Consider the following 26,576-nt stretch of genomic DNA (forward strand, 5'->3'; position numbering starts at 1 on the left):
CCATTGTATTAACACACTAAAACACACAGCCAAGATAAACCCATCTCCAATTTCACTCATTTGCAATTTCAGGAACATAATTTCAATCACACCACATATTTGGGGTCATATGTTTGTTTTCAGTGATTATGTAAAGAATGTGTTAAATATACTCATTTTGTGATTATGTAGGCTAGCATTTAGTTTTAGGGGGAAGTAGGTTATCTAAGAAGAAGCAGTCAAACTTTTAACAGCATGCCACAGACTATAACTAAATCAAAAAAGGTTGAAGGGCTCAAAACTCTGGAGCAAAGTAAATCAGAATGTTGGAAATCTACTTTCGTTTTAGAAATACGACTGAGCCGGTATGGCAGTACTAAGGTCTTGAGATCTGCACCCTGGGATTTTCCTGCAATAGCAGTGACCAACACATCATGAAAGTACAATGGCATTTTTTTGTAATTTTACAACCAAGCTACATTGATAATAGGGGCCTCTTGGTTTTTGAGCTGGTCTACTGGCCTTGTTAACATTCATTCACCACTCTGTGCAATGGCCAAGCCTGGCCACGGTAAAAGCTGAGAAGGGAAAAAACTACCCCAGCCAAGACCCAGACTTCTTGATTATCCAATCGACATGAACTATTTGGAAATTGCGAGGCATGACCCGATGTGCTTTCTTTAGTACAACAATTTCATTAGGCCTTTCCCACAGAACTGCATGACTATACAATCAAACAACGCAGTTTCACAATTGTGATTGGTTTTATCTCGACCCCCCCACTATAGTTTTTCATGCCGGCCCAGTTGCTTTATCACCTGCACGGTTGCACAATCGCATTGTATTTTTACACATTCTTTCTTACCACTTCACCCCTGTCGATAGCCTACTAATAGCCACCTTGTGCTTCTCACCAACCACACCTCACCCACACACACACAAACACACACAAACACACACGTCCCTTGTTCCCCTTGTAACAGCCATTAAACCTCTTCTCAGCTGCTATATACCACTGACAGGTGAGACAGCACACAACAAAAAGGCCTACTGTGACTGTGAGTCAGTCACACACACATACGTCTTATTTCTGCAGACAAAGGTCTATATTAGACATCAGTCCAGGTGGGTAAAAGACCTACAGATGATTTCAATATCAACTAGGGGCAATGGTGAGGTCTATTATATAAATAAATTGGCGGTTTCAAGGATATTGTGGCTTGGGATGGGGGAGTTCAAATCCACATAGACAATGTTTTTTATGTTTTTTTGTGTGAATATCCTACCTTATCCAACCTGCGAATTGTTACCTAACCATAATACCCAATCTAAACATCTAAATCACAACTATTCAGAACCATCGCCAAACCCTAACCTTAATGCGTAACCTTACACACATGTTCACGCAAACAGACAAAAACACACACAAACGCACACATTCTTGTTAGTCCCAGCGTAATGTATTGTAGCAGAATGATTAGGAAAAAAGCCAATAAAAACATCTATCCAGTGAGTTTCTAGAGCTTCAAGTGGTGTCCCACAACAGGCAGAAATAATTGTGGGACATATTGTGAAAATAAGGAAAGAGTGGGCCAGATCTGGAGAAGAAGCATAATTCTACTGCATATACAGTGTATGGTCCCCTCTTTGACCCTCATGGAGTAGTGGACAATACTTAGAGCTATTTAACCCTCGTGGAGTAGTGGACAATAATTACAGCTATTTAACCCTCATGGAGTAGTGGACAATACTTAGAGCTATTTAACCCTCATGGAGTAGTGGACAATACTTAGAGCTGTTTAACCCTCATGGAGTAGTGGACAATAATTACAGCTATTTAACCCTTGTGGAGTAGTGGACAATAATTACAACTATTTAACACTTGTAGAGTAGTGGACAATAATTGCAACTATTTAACACTTGTAGAGTAGTGGACAACATTTACAGGTACTTAATTCTTGTAGAGTAGTGGAAAATAATTAAAGAGATTTAACCCTTGCAAAGTAGTGGACAACATGTAAAGCTATTTTACCCGTGTGGTGTAGTGGACAACATTAACTGAGGTGCTTTGAGCTATCTAGTCCCATAGGTCTCTGAACGTGAAGTAAGTTTACATTGAATGTAAAAGGACATTACCAATACAAGGAATGTGCTCCTCATGCATTGTGTACTCAGTTAAGATGTTGAGTCATTGTGGCCATTTGGCCTGATGTATATTTGTATCATCAGCGTGCATTAAAGAGACCTAGATTGGCTACAGAACACAGCCACAAGCCTTGAGAAACAGTTGCAGTGTTGGATATAATATTTCCAATGCAATCAATTATTTTCTGGCTGTATAATAGAAGAAAAACGACTGGAGCGCGGTTCCAGAGAATCCAAGTAAGTCCTTATTGATGAGTATCTCATGATCCCCTGTGTCATAGGTGGCCGTTCTGCTCTCCATCATCAGCCGCCATCAGCAAAGTCATTCATTACTCTGACCAGGCCTCTTCCTGTGCTGTACTGTGCACAGAAGCCGGACTGGAAAGGGAAATGGGCGTTGATGTCTGAATGGTTGCTGTATTGAGACCATATTTTAAAGAAAATATCACAGAAATGGCAGGTTGTATATTGATCTATATCGCTTAGAGTGTCAGTATTGGGTCCAGATTTATTTAATGTCAGTGCAACTGTGTTTTCAGGGAATTAGGCACAGTGCCTGAACTACGGTAAGGGAGTCATTTATGATTTTGATTATAGACATAGAAATAGATACTAGGATACTGGGGTAAATACTACATCAGTATACAGTATGCCCTCATATTTTGGACAACATCAAAGACGGATATCTGGTAGAACACATTTCTTTACAAGAGGACATAGAATTTTGGGGTTCCCCTTACTATTTGCAACTATTATAGTTTGGCTTGTGTAAAGTACTCATGGCCTCTTTGTATGCAGTGATGACATGAAGGGGCCTGAGCATGCACAGTTATTTTTGTCACCCCTTCATCTTCTCTCTAGTTTACACCCGTCAGCTTTCAGAGAACAAAGATCATAGTTAAATCAAGGTGCAGAGAGTTTGAAGAAGATCTCCCAAGTTTTTAATGGGCCAATGCTGTCAGGAACAGTGCAAGTTCTGATTATATTGATTAACTGCCATTTAAAGTGAGGTTGAAGATGTCATTTCATATCAGACTACGCATCTGCAAAGGAGCTGAGGGTAATAGATATTTTGAAAGTCATATTCTGAAAGCATATCTGTCTCTTTTTAAACAGGGTTGGCATTGTAACGGAAGCAGTCATGACAAGGGATCTGAGGTTTGATAAACCAAAGGCAATTGATTTATTGCCCAATCCAGAAGAGTTGACTACACCCAAAATGTTACTCCCCATTATCTGTGGATATTTTTTTAAACACAAACTGACAAAAAAAAAAGGGAATATATACTGTATTTACACATGAAAACCGAACAGAGAAGAAAGGCATCAATCATTTAAGACAATTTCTCTGATTTGACTGAACAGGTATGAGTGTATTCAGCATCAACAAGAATTGCATAAATGTCCACTTTAGGTAAACTAAAAGAGTGCGCTATTTTGAAGAGATGCCTGAGATTGAAAAAAGTTATTGTCAATGATTAACCTAGTCCAATCCAAGTGGACATGTTTGTCCACCAAAAAATGAAGTTGGTTGGCATTGTTTTTTCTTCTAACATAAAATTAGTGTTGAGGTGGAAAACCTGCATATATGAGCCAAACTTTTAGATCCCTCCACCTTCTATGAATAATGTTAATATGTGCAACATCCAGAGCCCCCACATCATTGGACTGAGCATACATTTTATGCAAATAGGGTGACAGAAGGTCACTGAATTTCTTATATAATTCACATAGGAAATGAATGAAGAGAGAATTTCAAGGGTGGGAGTGGGTCAGGCACTGAAGCAGGGTAGATTACAATTCTGATGTGAGGGAAAGTCGTAGGGAAAGTCTGTATCACCTTCCTTAGTCCACATTCTCATGCTTTGCATGCAGGTCAATGTTCTATATATGAGTGATCACTTGGCTTTTTTGGGTGGTTTACATTCTGAAAATAACTTCCAATTTTCCATTTGACATTTGAATCATTTAGCAGACGCTCTAATCCAAAGTAATTTACAGTAAATGCATACATTTTGAAACAGCTAGGTGAAACAACCACACAGTTTAGTAGTAAGTGAATTCTAATCAATAAATTAGTTATCAGCAGGTGGCAAGAAGAACATGCAAATCATAAACATAAAAGGTTCACAAAAGACAACCGACCGAGGTGGTGGCAGTGGAATTATTTTAAGTACTATGTGAAAAGGTTTCAGATGTTTTTTGAAGATAGGCAGAGACTCTGCTAACTTAGTCTCAGAGTGATGCTGGTTCCACCATTGAGGTGCCAGGACAGAGAACGGATCACAAAAAACAGCCATGAGCCCAGAGTTCGCTGAAAAAAGATACGGATGTAGGGCCCCACCAAGAGTGAGTTGCAGTAATCCTGAGGTGAGATGACAACTACCTGTGCTGCTTCCTGAGTGAGGTAAAGTCGTACTCAATGAATGTTGTAGGGCATGAACCTGCTGGAGCGAGTCACAGCCTTGATGTTAGCAGAGAATGACAGTGCGTTTTCTAGGGTCATGCCAAGGTTCTTTGCACTCTGGAAGGAGGACACTGTACAGTTGTCAACCATGATTGACATGTCCTGAAGCGGACAGGCCTTCTTGCAAAAGAGCAGCACAATCTTGTCAAAGTTATGCTTGAGGTGTTGGGTTGACATCCAAGTGGAGATGTCAGCCAGGCATACAGAGATGAAAACACTATCTTTGTTTTCAACTGTCTATGTTTTGGAAACAGCCTTAGTTGCAGGTTTCAACAAAATGCCTCTTCAAGCCACCACCAGAGGAAATCAAGAAGCCTAAATATTTACACCAATTGAAAGCAGTGTTCAACTTCCCAGTGGAGTCCACCATTAATGTCATATTTTGTATTTTGTATTTTGTCCGTTCTGCGAAAGATGGCAAGAGTAATTACAAATTATGAAATGGGGATCAACTGGTTTGGTTGGTTAATTTATTTGGTTGGTTTTTTGGGTCCTGATTCGGCCGTAGGTTGGGTCCTGGGTTTTTGTAAGACACTTGGTGTAAAGTACATCCTGGTAGCTGAACAACTCTTGGCATGAGTCATGTATTGTAGCTCGTTCTTTCTCATCCTACATGTAACTGTTACCTCCTGTGCTAGACAGCTTCTCTCGAAGTCTGTGCTCCTTCCTCCTGAGGCCCTGGTTGTCCTCCTCAACATCTTCCATTGCAGACTGCAGCTCACAGAGCTCATCGCTCACTGAGTCTGATAATAGCAAAGTTTTAGGTTGGTAAAAAGAGGTTAGATTTGATTAAAGTTATGTACAAATCAATCCAGACTGGGGACCAAACCTTGAACCATCAGAGTGCCATTCATATAAATATTGATGTTAAATTCAGAGTATAAATCAATAAACAATTGCCTAATGTTCTAGACATTTCAATTAATTATTGGCCCAGTGCATTGTGCAAAGAATTAGGAAAATCTGTATGGGAGAAACTGCCTTGAATTCCCTGTTGGCTTTTACAATATAGTCTGCCCTTAATGTCCCATGGGATTCTCTTTAATCACATTTTACATTTATTTCCTCTAGACTCAGTTGTGAAATTTTCTGGATAAATTATTTAATAGTTTTTGAAACAATGCTTACAGAATACATTCATCTTTGTCTCCATGATGACCTCTTTAAACAAGGCACTCTGTATATCAACACTGCCTTGCCTTTGATCAGCTGTGTAAAGCATCAGCTGATACAGGATGGGTCTACTCTTGTAAGACTACTGTAAGAGTTGGCATAATGGTAACTGGCCTATGTGACAACTCAATAATGTTAGCTAGCAGCTGTTAATTAATCAACAGTAGCTAGCTAGCTTTGGTGGAATATATTGATGTTTGTATGCGCTGCCCTGTTTAGCACCATCCCTTTCTTTTATATGAAGCAGCTATTACTGGCTGAGTTGCTTAGCTAAGGTAGCATGCTTTTGAATTATGGTTGCTTATGGGCAACATATCTTAATCAGTTGTAAAATGGCATGACTACGACTTATCAAAGAATATAAACATTGTTTACAGATCTATTGTTTTAGATTTTGGTCATTTCAGCTAGTTAAATCATGGACCTAATTGTCCTAAATATGCACTTTTAAAAATAATACATATCTAAAATACTGTAAACACTAAAAAGTTATAAATGTCCAGAATGTTCCTACCTACCAAAGCCTAAACTGTCCATCCTTACAAGATTCTTCCTTTTTCACTTTCTAGCCAGACCTGGAAGGTGTACCAATCCACTTATAATGTTGTTTACCTGGTAACTAATATGGCCCTTTGCGTGTTGTTGCTGATGATAGTAGAATTATGCCAGTCAGTTAGATGTTTTTAGCTGCTTTCCAACTACGATTAAAAACATTTCTTATTCTGTTTATTCAGGGAGCAGGACCAGACATCATATGTAACTGCTCATTCCAGTCCCATTCACACTGAGCGAGACATTGTATTCAGGTGGTAGTAGCATGGTTGGGGGGGGGTGTACTGTACCACCTCATCTCAGGAAGGTAGCGTGCGATTATTAAGAATTTCACCTGTTCAGTCTGGGTGCCTCATAAACAAAAGTACAGGTAAAGAGTAATGACCAGATATGACCACTCAAACATGACCTCATCCACTCCTTATTATAGCTGGTAGAACACAAGAACACATTGGTCTGAGAATGGGCTTGGTTTGTAGAATGCTGTACAAAGGGTAAGAATGGCCAGACTCATTCAGAGAATAGGAAAAATAACATCAGTCATCACAACACAGTGCACTGTGAACTGCACACTATCAGCCAGAAAATCAACCCAGTGAATAGTTTGTCCAGCCCCTGTGAATTAAGCCCTCCATCAGACACACACCTCTTATACAGGCCAGGACACATATGTCCCATAACGTCCCCATGATAATACATTCTTACAGTCTATAGCTGTCAGGGGAGAAGCTTGGGCTCTGGTTTCGCTGTGTCTCTCTGGGTTGGCCAGGGCAAGGTTGGGTCATCCTGGCTGTGCAACAGCACCTGGATGGATGGACTGATGGAGGGAGAGGAGAGAGTGAAGAAGACAGATGGAGGCCTGGTCTGCTGACAACTCTGGTCCGATTAGAGAGGGAGCCCGGGAGAGGAACGTTAGACCGGACTGGACCACACTGTTCCCCTCTCTCCCCCCTCCTTCTTCTGCTCATAATGTTACGTGCCCTCTCTGTGTTGGCGGATGGAGAGTGAGATGGGGAGATTGATGGAGGGATGGGGAGAGAAGGAGGGACGGGAGACCGAATAAAAGAGGGAGGCTCGGCTATGCTGGGACATCCCTTCATCTCTGGACTACAGTTGGTAATTGAAGGAGGCCTAGTTGGGGGAAAGAAAGGGAGGGAGATGGAGGGAGATCAAGGGATGCAGGAGGGAGTTGGCAGGGAGACGGCAACTCTGTCTCATGCCACTGCTGCTGTGAATTAAGCTAAAAATAGCAACAGGGGGACGTGAGGTGCCTACTAGAGAGGAAACACAAACTGCCAGGAGATTTATCTGTGTGTGTGTCTGTGTTTGTGTGTGTGTGTGCATGTGTGTGTGTACTCACATGCTAACTGAGCAGCCTGTGGAGGAGAGGACTAGACAGAGCATCAGACAGCGTGATGCATGCAGGGTGCAGGGGATGGGAAAGAAGACAGGCTTGAGCCCGAAGTAGGAGGCAAGACATTCTGAAGAATGAAGGATTGGGTTCGGAGAGTAGCAGAGAGACGTTGGCGGGCTGGCGGAGGATGGTGATCGAAAATAGAAAGAAAGAGCAAAAAATAGGCACGAAAAGAGAGCGGGACAAAATTACTTTGTCAGAAAATGAGAAAGTCAAAGAGGAAGTTTAAACAGATGGAGATATATTAATGGTGGTTTACAACCGCAGCTAGTTTGGTGATTTTTATAGCTCATCACCAAATGAGCTGTGTTGGCACGTGATCGGTGTGTGTTGGCACATGGTGTCCAAATATCTGTGTAATTGTTGGTGTATTACTGTTTGTTAGTCGTCTTCACTCTGTGTAAGCATGTTAAGGGCAGTCCCTTGGCATACAGGGCTTTGGGATAAGGGCTTGCAGCTTTTGCACGTGAGTTGTGGCGTGCGTGTGCATGCGTGAGTGCGTGCGTTAGTCAAAGAGTGAGGCTTTGTTCACGGCCAGAGACTATAAGGGGCCTCTGGGAATTCTCAGTATCCTTTGGTTCTCCTTTCTTTTCTATCCCTTTCTTTTCCCATCTTCATTTCCTCGCGCAGACCGACCACACAGCATGCAGTGTCTGAGCTTCAACAGACCGTATCATTTCAGCTAGGCAAGCATCAGCATGGGAAAATAGAAGTAGAAGTAGAGATCGAGATAAAAAGCACTGAAGGTAATGGTACAGCTTCGATTCAGCACAGAAATGTAAAAAATTAAAAGGAACCGACCATAATATTGCAGTGAATTCAAGAGCTAAATGAAATGAGAATCAAATATACAACTTTGCATCTCTTAGTCCACCAACTAAAGAGAGAATGCCAACAGGACAAAATATATTTAGAATGTTTTTTTCTTTTGTACTACAAATAGTATTATACTTTGCAAAATACAATCATAGGTATGCATAGGTATGCCATGCAAAATGTTAACAGGTCCCAGTTACCAAAACGTTTAGGACTGACTGGCTGGCTGGTTGGCTCTCCACCTCTTGGTAAACAGCGTAGTGATTAGAGACACGGACATGGTGGATTTTTGAAGTACGCATCCGTGCATGCTTTTTGGGGTAATACAGGCAAGATCACAACCCCTTGGGCAGTAAAAGAGGAGGGGTTTCCATGATTCTCTTGTCTTTTCACTTGATGAAAAAGTTGGTTATTGTCACTTACAGTATCTCACAAAAGTGAGTACACCCCCCACGGTTTTGCAACTATTTTATTATAACTTTTAATGTGACAACACTGAAGAAATGACACTTTGCTGCAATGTAAAGTAGTGAGTGTACAGCTTGTATAACAGTGTAAATTTGCTGTCCCCTCAAAATAACTCAACACACAGCCATCAATGTCCAAACAAAAGTGAGTACACCTCTAAGTGAAAATGTCCAAATTGGGCCCAATTAGCTGTGTGTTGAGTTTTTTTGTGGACAGAAAATGTATACTGTTATACAAGCTGTACACTCACTGCTTTACATTGTAGCTAAGTGTCATTTCTTCAGTGTTGTCACATTAAAAGTTATAATCGCCAAATTGTGAGTTGTGTACTCACTTTTGTGAGATACTGTATACTGACAGTTATTGTATCAATATCATTCACAAATGAAAGAAAAACAGGTGGGGCCTCCATGGTTTGGACTCTCAAGCACATCCCACAGATGCTCGATTGGATTGAGACCTGGGGAATTTGGAGACCAAGTCAACACCTTCAACTGGTTGTTGTGTTCTTCAAACCATTCCTGTACCATCAGACCAGGCCACCTTCTTCCATTGCGCCGTGGTCCAGTTCTGATGCACACGTGCCCGCTGTGGGCACCCTGACTGGTCTGCGGCTACGCATCCCCATACACAACAAACTGTGATGCACTGTGTGTTCTAAAACCTTTCTATCAGTACCACCATTCACTTTTTCAGCAATTTGAGCTACAGTAGCTTGTCTGTTGGATCGGACCACATGGTGCATCAATGAGCTTTGGTCTCCCATGACCCTGTTGCCAGTTCACCGCTTTTCCTTCTGTGGACCACTTTTGATAGGTACTGAACACTGCAGACCAGGAACACCCCACAAGGGCTACAGTTTTGGAGGTGCTCTGACCCAGTCGCTCAGATCCTTACGCTTGGCCGTTTCTCCTGCTATTAACACATCAACTTTGAGGACAGAATATTTACTTGCTACCTAATATATCACACCCACTGACAGGTACCATGATAACAAGATCATCAGTGATATTCACTTCACCTGTCAGTGGTCATAATGTTATGGCTGATCTGTGTATATCCACTCTGTAATAACATGAATCTCATTTATTTAAAGGAATAATTGTATTAAGTGACCCTTTTATATTGTGATTGTTTTCTAAAGAAACAAACCAACCATGAAGCGATTGGAGTCATTGTTTTCATTATAGGTACTGTATAGCTAATAGCCATCTACAGTAATCTTTGTATAAGAGCAGTGGTGGAGCTCAGCTTTCTCTCCCATGGGTGCGAACCTTAGCCGCGAACCTTAACCCCTCTTTGCAAAAGTCTTGCTACCTTATTTCCCAAATAAAATATAGTTAATTTAAAGATTATTTTATTATATTTATTTCATATTTAATACTATTCTCCCAAAAACTTTTCACGTACTATGATGAACAGAAGCTTGTTATTAGGCTACAACAAAATGTACCTGCTGTTATAAAACTTCACTGCTAGCTTCTTTTGGACCTGGATCATAACTGTAATCCCCTTTCATTATACGCTGCGATGCTCAAGGGCACATATCATTATATTTTATTTTTTATAATGTATTTATTTTCTTTCCTCTGAGTGGAAGACATATCTACGTTCCATGTTTGTGTTTTGTTACTTAAATTTCCACTGTTCAGATCCTTTACAAACGAGCCAACAAAATCCGACATTATACCCAAGGTTACCAGATTCACTGAAAATGTGGGCCCAATCACCCGCGGACTCCACATAAAAACCACAAACTGTAATGAAAAGTAGCTCAATTAATGGGGAAACTGTCCCATCTGGCAACTCCGGCTACACGCCCACGCGGTCATAGATTGATCAATCATACAAATGTTTTATGTAATCATAAAAAATATAGATGTTTATCACTTCAATGTCAACTAAATAGTATGTAGCAAATTATTAAGAATATAATTTTATATTTAAATATTATTCTTGGGGGCCCCTTTGATTGGCTGCCATGGGTGCCGCACACAAAAATGTAATAACTGAGGTAAAAGTTGCATTTCCACTGTTTAAATAGTGCAATGGTTAAAGACACAGCCTGCCACATAGAAAACTGCGGCTCAAAACTAGCCAGGGACAACAACATTCATCCTTTCTAATCCCGGGCTGGCTGAACTAGACTTGTCTTGTTCCTTTTCTGTTTTTTTGCAGTGATGGATTTTTCTTAAAATTCTAAAAAAAGTTTTTTCAAACGGAAATGAGCATGGGGCTGGAGTGAAGGAAAAAGACTAAAGTACTTAAATAATTACATACTAAACAATGAATATACAAAAGCACATCCTAAATGCAACATTTCTATTGGTCACCAGAAGGCACAACAGTTTTTGATGGCAAATGGAGCACTCTTGCTCTTTTCCATGGGCTTCACAAAGACACACAGTTATTCAGTACTGAGGTACTAATGTTCATATGGACGACAAATGCACTGATGTAATGAATAAAATGATAAGATAATAATGTACTAATATACTAGTATAGTAATGTAATAATGGTCAAACAGACTAATGTAATAATTTAGTATTGTACTAATAAATTATTATACTAAAACATTATGTACAAATGTAGTGATGTACTAACAGACTGAGAGATGAATCTACTAATGCAGTAACAGACAAACAGACAAATACATAGTCTCCTTCCAATTTTACAATGCCAGCTGTCAGGTGTCTATTAATATGACAGTACAGTATCATTGTCAGGACAGTAGCAACACCAGGACAGTATCAACACCAAGACAGTATCACCGTCAGGACAGTATCACCGTCAGGACAGTATCACTGGCAGGACAGTAACACTGTCAGGACAGTATCAACACCAGGACAGTATCACCGTCAGGACAGTATCAACACCAGGACAGTATCACTGGCAGGACAGTAACACTGTCAGGACAGTATCAACACCAGGACAGTATCACTGTCAGGACAGTATCACAGTCAGGACAGTATCAACACCAGTACAGTATCACCGTCAGGACAGTATCAACACCAGTAGAGTATCACTGTCAGGACAGTATCAACACCAGGACAGTATCACTGTCAGGACAGTATCACAGTCAGGACAGTATCAACACCAGTACAGTATCACAGTCAGGACAGTATCAACACCAAGACAGTATCACCGTCAGGACAGTATCAACACCAGTAGAGTATCACTGGCAGGACAGTAACACTGTCAGGACAGTATCAACACCAGGACAGTATCACTGTCAGGACAGTATCACAGTCAGGACAGTATCAACACCAGTACAGTATCACAGTCAGGACAGTATCAACACCAAGACAGTATCACCGTCAGGACAGTATCAACACCAGTAGAGTATCACTGTCAGGACAGTATCAACACCAGGACAGTATCACTGTCAGGACAGTATCACAGTCAGGACAGTATCAACACCAGTACAGTATCACAGTCAGGACAGTATCAACACCAAGACAGTATCACCGTCAGGACAGTATCAACACCAGTAGAGTATCACTGTCAGGACAGTATCAACACCAGGACAGTATCAACACCAGGACAGTATCAACACCAGGACAGTATCACTGGCAGGACAGTATCATCGTCAGGACAGTATCATCGTCAGGACAGTATCAACACTGGGAAAGTATCAACACCAGGACAGTATCAACACCAGGACAGTATCACTGGCAGGAAAGTATCAACACCAGGACAGTATCAACACCAGGACAGTATCAACACCAGGACAGTATCACCGTCAGAACAGTATCAACACCAGGACAGTATCACTGGCAGGACAGTATCATCGTCAGAACAGTATCAACATCTTTCCCAGTGGATACACTGCTAGCCTTTTTGTACCAGATAGATCCTGCTGCAAGTCATACTGGACCAGATGATTGTGGGACTGTATCACATTACTTTATTACTCACTCCTTGAAAAATCTCTCAGTGAATTCCATCCTCAGTGACTTAATGTCACACACTCATATGATTAGAGTAAGATTATCAGCAGGGCCTTAATACGAATTACATCACAGCATCCTTTCACAAAGTATAAGGATTTCCCTCTGCTGTAATTTATTTTAATTTCTTGTTTTTGAAACCAGGCTCATAGTGAATGGGTGAGTGAGCAGCTAGGACAAACAATTGAGCAAATCACTGTAAGCATTGTGCACAATTTACAATTTCAACAGTGGGGGGTTTCTACCACTCTGTCCTGTTGCCTTTGGTGAACTACTAATTCAGATTGACCACTGGTCAGACATTTCCTAAAGCTCCTAACAGTTTAGATGAAGCAATAAAGCATGAGGATTAGGGAAGCCTGTCCAACCACAATGGGAAATGATAATATCCACTATGGCCTGGGGCTTACACAACAGTATAGAGTAGTTGTATTTCCACTGGGCCTTAACAACACAGCATGGAGTCCCTGTCCACAAGCATTCATTAAGTGTTATACCTGTTCATGATACAGTATGCCAAAGAAGTAACAAGGCACCTCAAATAATCAGGGAATATTGTTGTTTGAAATATCTACAGTATATGTAGGCTAGGCTTGGTCTCTTTAACCATAGGTTAAAAGTAGCACAGGAGCTTAGATAATCCATCATACATTAACCATGAATCATGTTTAGTACATGCTTGTCCAAAGTCTACATTCCTAAACAGCCCTGCAGTGGAGAAGGATGATGATGAGAACATTTCCCATCCTGAATGTCCACTCTCCCTCACTGCCTCACTTCCTTTGGCCCCCCATAGAGAAGGCATCCCTACATGCCTCCATGGAGTGTAGGAGCGCAGTGTGGCAGCTGTTATGTTAATGTAGTCAAACTCTCAACATTTGTTGTTTGATTACATTTTTGATAAGTTACTTACACCGGCATTGCTGTAGCACCAAATTGGAGCCCATACATTTATTGTTGCCATTATGTTACGATAACAGCATGAAAAAGAGTATATTCTGATCATTGGCTTTACTCTCTTGAAGATCCAAGCCTGTGAGGCTTCTGTAACCCATACAAAGTCACACCCAGTTGATGTTGAAAGCCTTCAATAGCATTTTTCATGCTTAAACGGCCTTTTAAACACTATCTGGTCACAATCTGGTCACAATCTGGTCCCTCCATCATTCCCCAATCTTCGCTACTTTCTATTTTCTCTCTTTTTCAATCTCCCTCTCAATCCCAAAAAAAGATTTCACAGTCTGACTTCAAAATGTCATGTTTGTCCATGGATTTTAAGACTGTACATATGTTTAAGCTGCGGGAAACAGGGGTGCTGGGTCTGCCTTTCCATCCATGCTTGAGGTGGACACGCGTCATTACGGCACATGCGTGTATGAAATCCCTTCAATTCCACCACGCGATCAACCACCATCAGCACCTTCTGATCATCCGAGATCACCCTAGAAGGTGTTTGGAAGGTAAAGATGAGCGCTACGGCGGGAATCTTAGCTGTGGTTCACACGATCCTCATCCACAACACCTTTGGAGACTGTGAGCATAGGCTGAAATAGGTGACGCGTCATAATCCACATGAGACAGAGCAGAATGTATCCATTCATTTTTCCCATTACACGTGTTAAAATCGCCTAAATAAGGTCAGTGTTTCGTAAAGCCGTACCCCGGTCTGGTGTTTTAAGGGCTGTGTATGTGTCATGGGGACAAGGTGACGTTTGTCAACGTATTTGCTTCAGTTAACACTACAAAAATGATCCCTGCTTATATTTAGCAAATATAAAGAAAATTCACCATGTCCTCTAGATATTTACACAGCTATCGAATCAGTCAGTCAGACGGTAAGCCCACACAAAACACAGACCTTATTCAAAGTGGATTTAAAAATCGTAGATGCAAAGAGTCGCTTATCCAGTTTAATGGAGATTTAATGGGGACAATGATGCATACAATTGTTGCGTATGGTATTAGCGCTCACCATTACCCCTAGTGGCCATTACTTAATGCATATCCTGACGCTCTTAGGAACTTGGACGAACATCAAGCATTGCACTGGATCTAGAGTTAGTTAACCCTGCTCACACTCTATTTCTCATTAGGAACTGTCAGTCTGCCACTCAGTCTCGGGGCTCTGGGTCCTCCAGGCTGGTGAGAGCAGAGAGAAAAGGTATGGGGAAAACGGGCCTGAAACACTCACAGCCTCATTAGCATCTGGACATCTGCTATGTCCTGCCCCCCCCCCCCCCCCCCCCCCCACATCCACACACACACTCTTAGCCAAGCGACAACCAACAGTCGGCAGGCATGCAGGTAGAAGGCCAGCGCCAGGGAAGATAAAAGCTAACCTACCAATGAAAGCATGGAAGGGTCATCCCAGAGTATATCCCCATCCTAAAGCCTCAAGGAAACACCACTGTAGCACTCACCCTACCCTCTCTGTCTCAAACACACACACACACACACACACACACACACTGAGATGACGCACACAGGAACAGACACACAAGCACGAATGCCACAAAATATACAAGAAGCTCTTCACCTTTACTTGTTCCCTTATTCCCCCCCCCCCACCCCCCCACCCCCCCCCCCCCACCCCCCCAAATGGCCAGTGGTCAAAGTCAGCCGCAGCTAATGAAGAAGTAGAGATTTATTAATGTAAGAAAGAATACAACAGGAGAGAAATGGGGAAAGTGAGAGAAGAGGTAGCGAGAAAGAATTGTACAGTAGAGAGGTAGTAAGAGAAGAACAGGGGGAGAGATGGAAAGAATGAGACTAAGAGAAGAAGTGGGGAGAGAAAGAATAGAACAGGAGAGAGATGGAGAGAAAGACTGAGAGAAAGAGAGCAAATGAGAAAACAGAGTTGGTGAAATAAAAAGGCAGGAAGGGGATAACGAGTGAGAGGGAGGCACCAGTAGCTCTCTCCCTCAGTAAGCAGTCCAACCCAGTCCAACAGTACCAGAGAGAGGCTGTAACTCACCGTCTGTGCCAGGTCTGGTATTCCGATGCGGATAACCAGCGTGTTGCCCTGTGGCTCCTCCATGCCTCCTGCTGCACTGGGGCTCCGCTCCCGAGCCGGACGGAAAGAGAAAACACTGACAGAAACGGGAACGCCACTGTCCTCCTCCCGTGAGCTGCGGCTGTCAGAGCTGCCCCCCTGGCTCCCGTTGGTGTGTGTGTAGGGGTGTGAGTGTGAGCACTGGTCCTGCCACGGAGAGCTGGGTGGCTCATGTTTGCCGGCTGCAGGACGCAGAGGCATGCTCCGTGTGAGGGGCTCACGCTGTGCTTGCTCTCTCACTCCACGCACACACACGCACGCACGCACACACACGCACACAAACCGCTCTCCCTCGCTGGTGTGTGCTCACGCTACACACACACACACACACACAACAGTGGTACCAAGCATCACCCGCCTGGGAGAGAGAGGAATGGAGAGACGGGAGAGTGGAAACGTGGAGGAGAAAGGAGCGAGGAACAGGGAGAAGGGAGAGGGTGAACGGGAGGAGAAGGGAGAGGGGAGTGGGAGGAGAAGGGTGGTAACAGAGGAGCAGAAAGGGAGGGAGACAGAGAGAGGGAAAAGAAATATGTTAGATTTAGATAAGTAACGAGGCAATGTGTGACTAAAACAGAAAGGAGATGACTGAACAGATAACTGGAGAAAGACACAGATAACAATCACTTCATGGTGTAAACATCCTTTAGCTCTAATGTGGGATTTATTAGGGGATAAACATAGTAATATAATCTCCAAAAGACATACTTACACATACATTTATTAAATAAGACTTGGAAATAGAGATCAGAAGCGACACAACAAACACAGTGTACATATTTTTAAAGGTGTGTAGGATCCTGCCTCCAACGTTTACGAGACTGAATTTTAAACAATGACACGACTTGAATCTCCTCCTCCCCTTCTCTTATCGAACGAGACTGGAATAGTATTAACCAGTCCAGGGTGGTTTAAGGTGGTGGAAAAGTGTCTATAGAGAGTATGAGGAGACTACCAGTGAGTGCAAACTGACAGACAGACCGGCAACAACGTTTAAATGGGGAATATCTCCGGCAATCACAACAATTCACTGGATGTTTTCTTCCAAAACATTAACTTACAAATGTAACTGCAAATGTCTCCTGGTCATGTATGCTTGTATTTATCCTAGTAGTACAATAACAATCTTACATACATTTTTAAGGATTAAGAGACATTCTATTACTTTTAACACAGAAGAGATGGAAAGATTTTGTTTAATGTTTACTAACTACAGTGAACAAAATTATAAACGCAACCCTTTTGTTTTTGCTCCCATTTATCATGAGCTGAACTTAAAGATCTAAGACTTTCTCTATGTGCAAAAAAGGCCTATTTCTCTCAAATATTGTTCACAAATCTGTCTAAATCTGTGTTAGTGAGCACTTCTCCTTGCAACATGGGGCCATGCATTATCATGCTGCAACATGAGGTGATGGTCATGGATGAATGGCACAACAATGGGCCTCAGGATCTTGTCATGGTATCTCTGTGCATACAAAAATGCCATCAATAAAATGCACTTGTGTTCATTGTCCATAACACACGCCTGCCCATACCATAACCTCACCGCCACCATGGGCCACTCGATCCACAACGTTGACATCAGCAAACCGCTCACCCACACAACGCCATACACGCTGTCTGCCATCTGCCCTGTACAGTGAAAACTGGGATTCATCTGTGAAGAGAACAGCTCTCCAAAGTGCCAGACACCATCAAATGTGAGCATTTGCCCACTCAAGTCGGTTACGACGACGAACTACAGTCAGGTTGAGACCCCGATGAGGACGGCGAGTATGGAGATGAGCTTCCCTGAGACGGTTTCTGACAGTTTGTGCAGAAAGTCTTTGGTTATGCAAACCGATTGTTGCAGCAGCTGTCCGGGTGGCTGGTCTCAGACGATCTTGGAGGTGAAGATGCTGGATGTGGAGGTCCTGGGCTGGTGTGGTTACACATGGTCTGCGGTTATGAGGCCGGTTGGATGTACTGCCAAATTCTCTGAAACGCCTTAGTAGAGAAATGAACGTTCAATTCACGGGCAACATTTCTGGTGGATATTCCTGCAGTCAGCTTGCCAATTGCACGCTCCCTCAAAACTTGAGACATCTCTGGCATTGTGCTGTGTGATGGAACTGCACATTTTAGAGTGGCCTTTTACTGTGGCCAGCATAAGGCAAACCTGTGCAATAATCATGCTGTCTAATCAGCATCTTGATATGCCACACTTGTGAGGTGGATGGATTATCTAGGCAAAGGAGAAGTGCTCACTAACACAGATTTAGACAGATTTGTGAACAATATTTGAGAGAAATAGGCCTTTTGTGTACATAGAAAAAGTTTTCGATCTTTGAGTTCAGCTCATGATAAATGGGGGCAAAGTGTTGCGTTTATAATTTTGTTCAGTGTATTTCACATTTGCTTATTTTATTTTTTGCTTTAATTTCTGGAACTTAATATGGACTTGGCATTTTAGTCCATTTAATATGGATTTGCTTTGGGAATGTAAACAAATGTTTCCTGTGCACTTTAAATTACTTTTCAAAAGATATATACAAGAAGTACAAGAGATTACAAAAGAGAGAAAAAAATAAAATTGGGTGAAAAATACTCTCTCAGGTTACACATCAAAGCACTAATAATCATTGTCAACACAAGATTCACTTGCCAAACTCTTTTCATTTCAAGAACAAACTACACCCTCTTTGAAACTCAAAACCTCAGCATATCAAAGTCATCAGCCAAAATAATCTCACAGTTTGAGTCTGAATCTCAAGTTTGAACAAAATGACATATTGTGTCAAATCAGACAATGTCCACTCCATGTCCATCACAACGGAGTAAAGGAGGGAAGAAGGGGGGCCAAACCTGAAATGGTGCTGATTTACAAACGTAATGTTAGGCTCACAGTCAGATCAATGCCTTCCCCCTGCAGGCGTTAACCTTCATGTCTCACTCGGCCTCCATCTGTTGAAGCGCTCTGCTCTGCCCTGACCCAGCTCAGCTAACGGCAATTTATCTGTTTGAGCTCTGCATTTCTCTGCCCTGCCCTGTTCTTCTTCGCTCTGTTAACACTACTGTACCGCCTGATTTAGGACTTATTATGAGGGGAGTTATATCAATGAAGTCACAGTCATGTGAATAAGTAAGTGCACCCTCTGGACTGTTTGTTTTTTTACCATATTTGAACACACAGATACTTGAGCCAAATTCCAACCGCATTCATTGTTAAAGGTTCCACATGATTTGGCCAACTTTCCATTATTGAGTAACATATGAATTCCATATTGCACCAAAGATTCATTGAGGATAATGTGAGGCAATCTGTCAAAAAGCTGAAAATGAACCATACAAGGAACTTGCTAAAGGACAATGATTTAAAACCTACACGTAAATCTAGTTATGGAATGGCCGATTCAAAGCCCAAATCTCAATCCTCAATGCTGTGGGGGGACTTGATGGGCCTACAGGGGCAGGTGTACTCGCTTATATGAATGAGTGTGCCCTCACATGCTTTCACCGATATTACTTCCTGCTTCCAGGAGGTTTGATATGTTCAGAAAGAAGCAATGTTGTCTACAGCAGCACACCATGTATCATGTGTCTTTTAGTGCATGACAACGTGATGGTATCTGAAGTTCAATCAGTCCTTACAGGATTTTTATGTGTTACATATGTAAAATTACCGTTATTTGACATTATAAAGCCCAAAATACAAACTTCAGATTTTCGTTCAGTATTTTCTTTTAGTTCAAGTAGATTAGAATTTGAAATTAGTTTCCAGCTAGTAACTGAGGGGGGTAATAAAAATGGTGAGGGGGCTAGTCTGTTTTTTGTAATTTTTTTGGCAATTTTTCGATAATGTAGGGTTTTTAAAACTTAAACTGGGTTGGGCAGAAAATACAACAGCGGGGGCTAAGCCCCCTCTTGCCCCTCCGTGCGCCGGGTCTGATATCCAGTCTTTAGCTGGTATTTTAGTTGCTAAAATCGTTAATTGTTGTGCATGTCCCACGTTGACCTAGGGTACAAATAGGACTGTTGGTAATATACCAGGGACTTAGGAAGAGCAGTTGGGAGTGCATTTCAGGTGATGCAAGACAGAGGCTTTGCACATCACAAATAGCATTTAACCCCCTGATTTTCCTCCTATTCACACCCTGAGGTCAGTGCAACAAGCACATCAGCTCCCTCAGGAACAGAGACTGATTTAGAAACCAGGTGAGTAAAATCTGGCCAGCACTGGCAATGAATTTCTGGATATTCAGGATATTTAGCAAATAAAGAGTTCACTAGTCAGTAGTCATAGAAAACCTCTAGAAGTTGTCTGCTCACAGCCAGTATAGGAAATCTTATATATTATTTTACATATTCTTCTTCACCATTTGAAGGGAGATATTTTCAATACATCTTTTTTTTGGGGGTGGGTAAAACGGAGATGTTGGAGAATAAAACAAGATAGTCTAATCAGGAGATTCATACTTTAACAGATATGAATTTCACCTTCCTTGCATCATTCTATGCAAATATTTAGCGCAGCAGCTGCTAAGGGCATTTATTGAGGAACATAGTTAACACACCGACCATCTTGTCTTAACCCCTATAACTACAGTATTGGCCAACTGTTCTGTACACCCCTTCACTTTTGTTTATCTCAATTGCTCTTTATAAACACATTTAGACTTACTAGACTGTTTTAGACATATAGATATTTTATGTTAATATTAGCTACACTTGCTACTTTCTGTTAATACACTAAATATCCCAGTAGATGATTTGGAATAATGTCAAATAGCAGCTTATTGTCTACACCATGACGATTCAATTCTAATTCTGAAATAACTAAATATCAAGATTTTGCAAATACATTCTTCAGCTCCAATTTGTCACTGTGACGGTGAGGTGACGAACAGCCACGTCATCTCCCGCTTTCCCCGGTTTACTTTCCATACACGAACACATCCCGGACTTGTCTTGTCTCTGATTATCACCCACACCTGGTCCCAATCCGGTCGTTAGTATGTGTTTAAATGTTGCTCCTCTGCTCCCCTCATTTGTTGGTCATTGTTACTTGTCTATGTTTGTTTCATGTATGTGGGGAGTGTTCCGTTTTTGGCTTATCCCTTTTGTTTGCATGTTTTTTTGGTACTCAGTGTTATTTTTCATAAAAAAAGACACAACATCGACTGCCACTCTGCCTGCGTTTGGTTCCTTCCTCTTCACCCCTATGCCATTTCCAAAGCATTTGAAACTACATAAACTACAATGACATTCTAAGTAATTTAAACAATGTTGTTTTTGCCATTTTCTTGCTTTGACTTTGATATGTTATTGTATTCTAGTGGAATCCACAGGTGTTAAGTTTCTTTGCCTAACCACTTCTGTAAATTGTCTAAAATATAAATATAAAACCAAATACTTGCAAAATATGTTGGATGTTATCCTGGTAACTTTACTTAAAGTGCAGTGTCATAACGTGGTCATAACCATGTCATATCCTGTCATAACATGGTCATGACACATATATTTAGAAATGTTATGACATATTGCATTATTTGTTATGACAACTATTATTAGTTATGACACCTAAGTCTGTCAAAACATAACAAACCATTCGGTAACACCAGTCTTCTCAATGCTTTATATCAATATAATTATGCATGAAGTGATGTCATATATTTAGCATCCCCAATGCTTTGTATGTCATAACTAGGACGCCAGGAGTATTAGATTTCAGGAGTAGGACATGACATCCTCTTTGTGAGTAATGACCAACATAAGGACATGTACTGTACAGCTAGGTGATAGGCCTACAGTATCTTGTTCCTAGAGTATGATTAAAGCCAAAATGCTTCTTTTGTATTGTCTTAAATTGCATTTTGTCAGATCAAGTAAAGTGACACAGGATGATCATAATGCAATCACAACATTTTCATAAACTATATTTTCTCGGTTAGAGTAAACTGACACAATGTTTAGTTATTTATTTAAAATAAATTGACAGGAGGGTTATGGCACATTACTTTCTATAGGTTATAAAATATACACTAACATCAATTGCATGACTAGCATGGTCTCATTTTGTCTAAAGTTCAGGAGTAACACAAAAATATAACGTCAAATTGATCAGAAATACACGGTAGACATTATTTATGTTGTAAATGACTATTGTAGCTGGAATCGACAGATTTTTATTGGAATATCTACATAGGTATCTACGTATTGAATGGAATATTTACATAAGTGTAGAGGCCCATTATCAGCAACCATCAGCCCTGTCTTCCAATGTCATATTTGTATTTGACAATTAAAGTCCCATTATTTTAAAAGACTAACTAGTTGAGCATCTGGTGCATCAGCAATTGTGTCTGATTACATGTTTAAAATGGCCAGAAACAAAGTACATTCTTCTGAAACACATCAGCCTATTCTTGTTCTGGGAAATGAAGGCTTTTGTATGTGAAAAACTGCCAAGAAACTGACAATGCCGTGTACAACTACTTTGTGAGATGCAGACCAAATGAAAAGATGCTGGAGAACTGCTTGGTATCATCTGTCAAGCGTGGTGGAGGCAGTGATGGTCTGGGGGTGCTTTGTTGGTGGTAAAGTGAGAGATTTGTACAGTGGTAAAAGGGATCTTGAAGAAGGAAGGCTATCATTTAATTTAGGGAAGAAGCAGTCAGCTGGTATTCTGTCTAGAATGGAGCGACCAGTACGGACACCGCATCTCAACCCTATTGAGCTGTTGTGGGAGCAGCTTGACCTGATGGTACATAAGAAGTGCTTATGAAGCCAATTCATCTTAGAGGTGGAAGAATGGGGTAAAATATCTTCAGACTGCCTGAAGAAATTGACTAGAATGTCAAAGGTCAGCAAGGCTGAAATTGCTGCAAATGGAGGACTCTTTGACGAAAGTGAAGTTTAAAAGGATACAATTGTTATTTAAGTTAAAAGTAATTATTTCTAACCTTGTCTTTGACTATTTCAAATTCATTTTGCTGTATTTTCTTTTCAAATTAATTTCATGTATGTTTTCATGGAAAACAAGGACATTTACAAGTGTCTCCAAACTTTAGTTTAATGGTAGTGTATTTACATATACATACACACACACACACATATAGATATACACACACATATACAGTGGATATAAAAAGTCTACACACCCCTGTGAAAATGCCAGGTTTCTGTGATGTTAAATCATGTCAGAACTTTTTCCACTTTTAATGTGACCTATAATGTGAACAATTCAATTGAAAAACCATCTGAAATCTTTGAGGGGGGAAAATGAAAAATAAAAACCTTACAATAACCTGGTTGCATAAGTGTGCACACTCTCTTATAAGTGGGGATGTGTCTGTATTCAGAATTAACAAATCACATTCAAACTCATGTTAAATAGAAATCATCACAAACCTGCCATCATTTAAAGTGACTCTGATTAATCACAAATAAAGTAAAGCTGTTCTAGTAGGATTTTCCTGACATTTTCTTAGTTGCATCTCAGAGCAAAAGCCATGGTCCGCAGAGAGCTTACAAAGCATCAGAGGGATCTCATTGTTGAAAGATATCAGTCAGGAGAAGAGTACAAAATAATTTCCAAAAATATGATATGGCACAACAGAGATATTACCAAGAACTGGACGTCCCTCCAAAATGTATGAAAAGACAAGAAGAAAAATTTTAGGCAAGTACTGGCTGTGTGCTACATGTGACAACAATCTCCCGTATTCTTCATATGAATGGGCTATGGGGTAGGGTGGCAAGACAGAAGCCTTTTCTTACAAAGAAAAACATCCAAGCCTAGCTGAAGTTAGCAAAAACAAGTCCCCCAAAAGCAAGTTTGAAAATGTGTTACGGTCTGATGAAATCAAGGTTGACATTTTTGGCCATAATTCCAAAAGTTATGTTTGGCGCAAAAACAACATGGTGGTGCATGGTGGTGGCAGCATCATCCTTTAGGGCTGTTTTTCTTCAACTGGAACCGGGGCCTTAGTCAGGGTGGAGGGAATTATGAACAGTTCTAAATACCAGGCAATTTTGGCACAAAACCTTCAAGTATCTGTTAAAAGGTGAAGATGAAGTGGAAGTTCACCTTTCAACATGACAACAACCCAAAGCACACATCCAAATCCACAAAAGCATTAATGTTTTGGAATGGCCCAGCCAGAGCTCAGACCTGAATCCAACTAAACATCTGTGGGGTGATCTGAAGAGGGCTGTGGACAGGAAATGTCCTTGCAATCTGACAGATTTTGAGCACTTTTGCAAAAAAAAGTGGGCAAATATTGGCACGTCAAGATGTGCCATGCTAATAGACTCCTACCCAAGAAGATTGAGTGCTGTAATAAAATCAAAAGGGGCTTCAACAAAGTGTTAGTTTAAGGGTGTTCACACTTGTGCAACCAGGTTATTGTGAGTTATAATTTATTTATTTTTGTTCACGATATTGGTCACATTAAAGTTCTGACATGATTTATCTTTGTCTCATTCTTTTACATCACAGGGGTGTGTAGACTTTTTATATCCACTGTATACACACATATATACAGAAACACACACAATATAACAATTAAAATTTTTAGTTTTGAGAGTATAAATCTAACCTTATAGTATCATAATTTTTGCTTAACTTACCATTAACTGGAGACGCTTTAGGGAGGCAGGTGTGTTAAACAATGAAATTGCATTTATATTAAATCAGATAATTCACCTTAATTACACAGTGACACAGTCTATGGACAAATCCAGATAGCAATCAATACTTCTCCTGTCTTTGGTGCAGGTATTTCCTCACACTGTTTTTTTTTCTTTTTACCTATACATTTATTAGTTAAAATCAAATACAGTTTGATTGCAGTCATCCTTACATTTGCATGGTCTATGTATTGACTCCATGCAATTTCCTGGCAAGAGCAAACAAAATAATGAAATGTTTGCTGCAATGCAAACATCCTAGTTAACATAATTAGCTACACATGGTAATAAACAGGCTACCGTTTCCTATTAACGTACAACCTATAGCTTTGAAACGATTTTTAATAAGTTTGATATTTCTATGCAATTCAATTATTTCCTGTGTTTATTGGATCCCAAAGCAGTCATAGCTACCCAATTACCTGAAGCCCACCTACGAAAACAAACAAACACACATCGAAGGTGCGCTCCTTCCATTGTGCTGACTGACTTTGCGCCAAACATCATGACAGTTTCATACGTTTAAAGATGGACATAAAACTAGCACTTCTAGTGCGTATGAATATCCAGAATATACTAAAAAGGACAATACTGCTCACTACAAGTAAGCTACATAATCATGTTGGGGAAAAATACCACAAGCTTATCTGCTTATCTTCAATTAATTACAGCCAGGAGCAAAACAGTCATACAGATATTTATTTTATTGACATACATGAATTTAAATTTTTGCATTATAAACAGACATGATTGTGTAGTGGACATCACTGCATGAGTTCAGGAACACTTAAGAAAACCAGTGTCTTTGAACACAGTATGTCGCTGCATCCACAAATGGAAGTTAAAACTCTAGCATGCAAAGAAGAAACCACACATAAACAACATACAGAAACTCTAGTGCCTTTTCTGGGTCCAAGCTCATTTTTGATGGACTGATTTGAAGTAGAAAACTGTCCTGTGGTCTGAAAAATCTAAAATGGATTCCTTTTCAGGAATCATGGACGCTGCATCCTCTGGACTAAAGATGAGAGGGACCATCCGGCTTCGTATCAGTGGACAGTTGAAAAGCCAGCATCCATGATTGTACATCTGTGAAGTCAGTGTATAGGCTGAACAATATATACTTCCTAGAAAAAGCACCCGGAAAGGAAAGAAAAAGGTGCAGCGTTCTCTTAAGTTTTGCAGGAGCTATATATTGTCTATGTACTATTTTCAATCAAATTTAGGGATAAATCACTGGCATTTGCATCATTTGCAGTCATTGCATTCTGTTTTTATTTGCATTTGAACCACTGTTCCAACTGTCTTGGAAAAGGGGGTTGTACTATAATTACATAATTTTACAGAGCAGATTTTGCAAACAAGCATGTTAGCTATTTGCCACAGGATAAGTAACATCCATCCATCTTCTTCCGCTTATCTGGGGCCGGGTCGTGGGGGCAGCAGTCTAAGCAGAGATGCCCAGACTTCCCTCTCCCTAGACACTTCCTCTAGCTCTTCCGGGGGGACACCGAGGCGTTCCCAGGCCAGCCGGGAGTCTCTCCAGAGTGTCCTAGGTCTTCCCCGGGGTCTCCTCCCGGTGGGATGGGCCCGGAACACCTTCTCGGGAAGATGCCCAAGCCACCTCAGCTGACCCCTCTCGATGTGGAGGAGCAGCGGCTCTACTCTGAGCTCCTCCCGGGTGACCGAGCTTCTCACCCTATCTCTAAGGGATCGCCCAGCCACCCTGCAGAGAAAGCTAATTTCAGCCGCCTGTATCCGGGATCTTGTCTCACCATAGGTGAGAGAAGGAATGTAGATTGACCGGTAAATCGAGAGCTTCGCCTTGCGACTCAGCTCTTTCTTCACCATGACAGACTGATGCATCGACCGCATTACTGCAGAAGCTGC

At 41.1% G+C, this 26,576-nt stretch overlaps 1 protein-coding gene across 6 annotated transcripts in view; it reads right to left on the reverse strand.

The window, feature by feature from the left end:
- shank3a (SH3 and multiple ankyrin repeat domains 3a) overlaps window positions 1-26,576 on the reverse strand; it is a 307,884-nt gene that overhangs the window by 249,792 nt on the left and 31,516 nt on the right. For all 6 annotated transcript variants that reach the window (XR_002195651.2, XM_020040539.3, XM_020040541.2 and 3 more), the window contains exon 2: window positions 15,939-16,374. Coding sequence is in view for 5 of the 6 variants with exons in the window: in XM_020040539.3 (XP_019896098.3) it covers window positions 15,939-16,217 (279 nt within the window). In the remaining variant the exon portion in view is untranslated. The remainder of the gene's footprint in view (window positions 1-15,938; window positions 16,375-26,576) is intronic.

The sequence above is a fragment of the Esox lucius genome, chromosome 19 (assembly GCF_011004845.1).
Source record: "Esox lucius isolate fEsoLuc1 chromosome 19, fEsoLuc1.pri, whole genome shotgun sequence".
Lineage (NCBI taxonomy): Eukaryota > Metazoa > Chordata > Actinopteri > Esociformes > Esocidae > Esox > Esox lucius.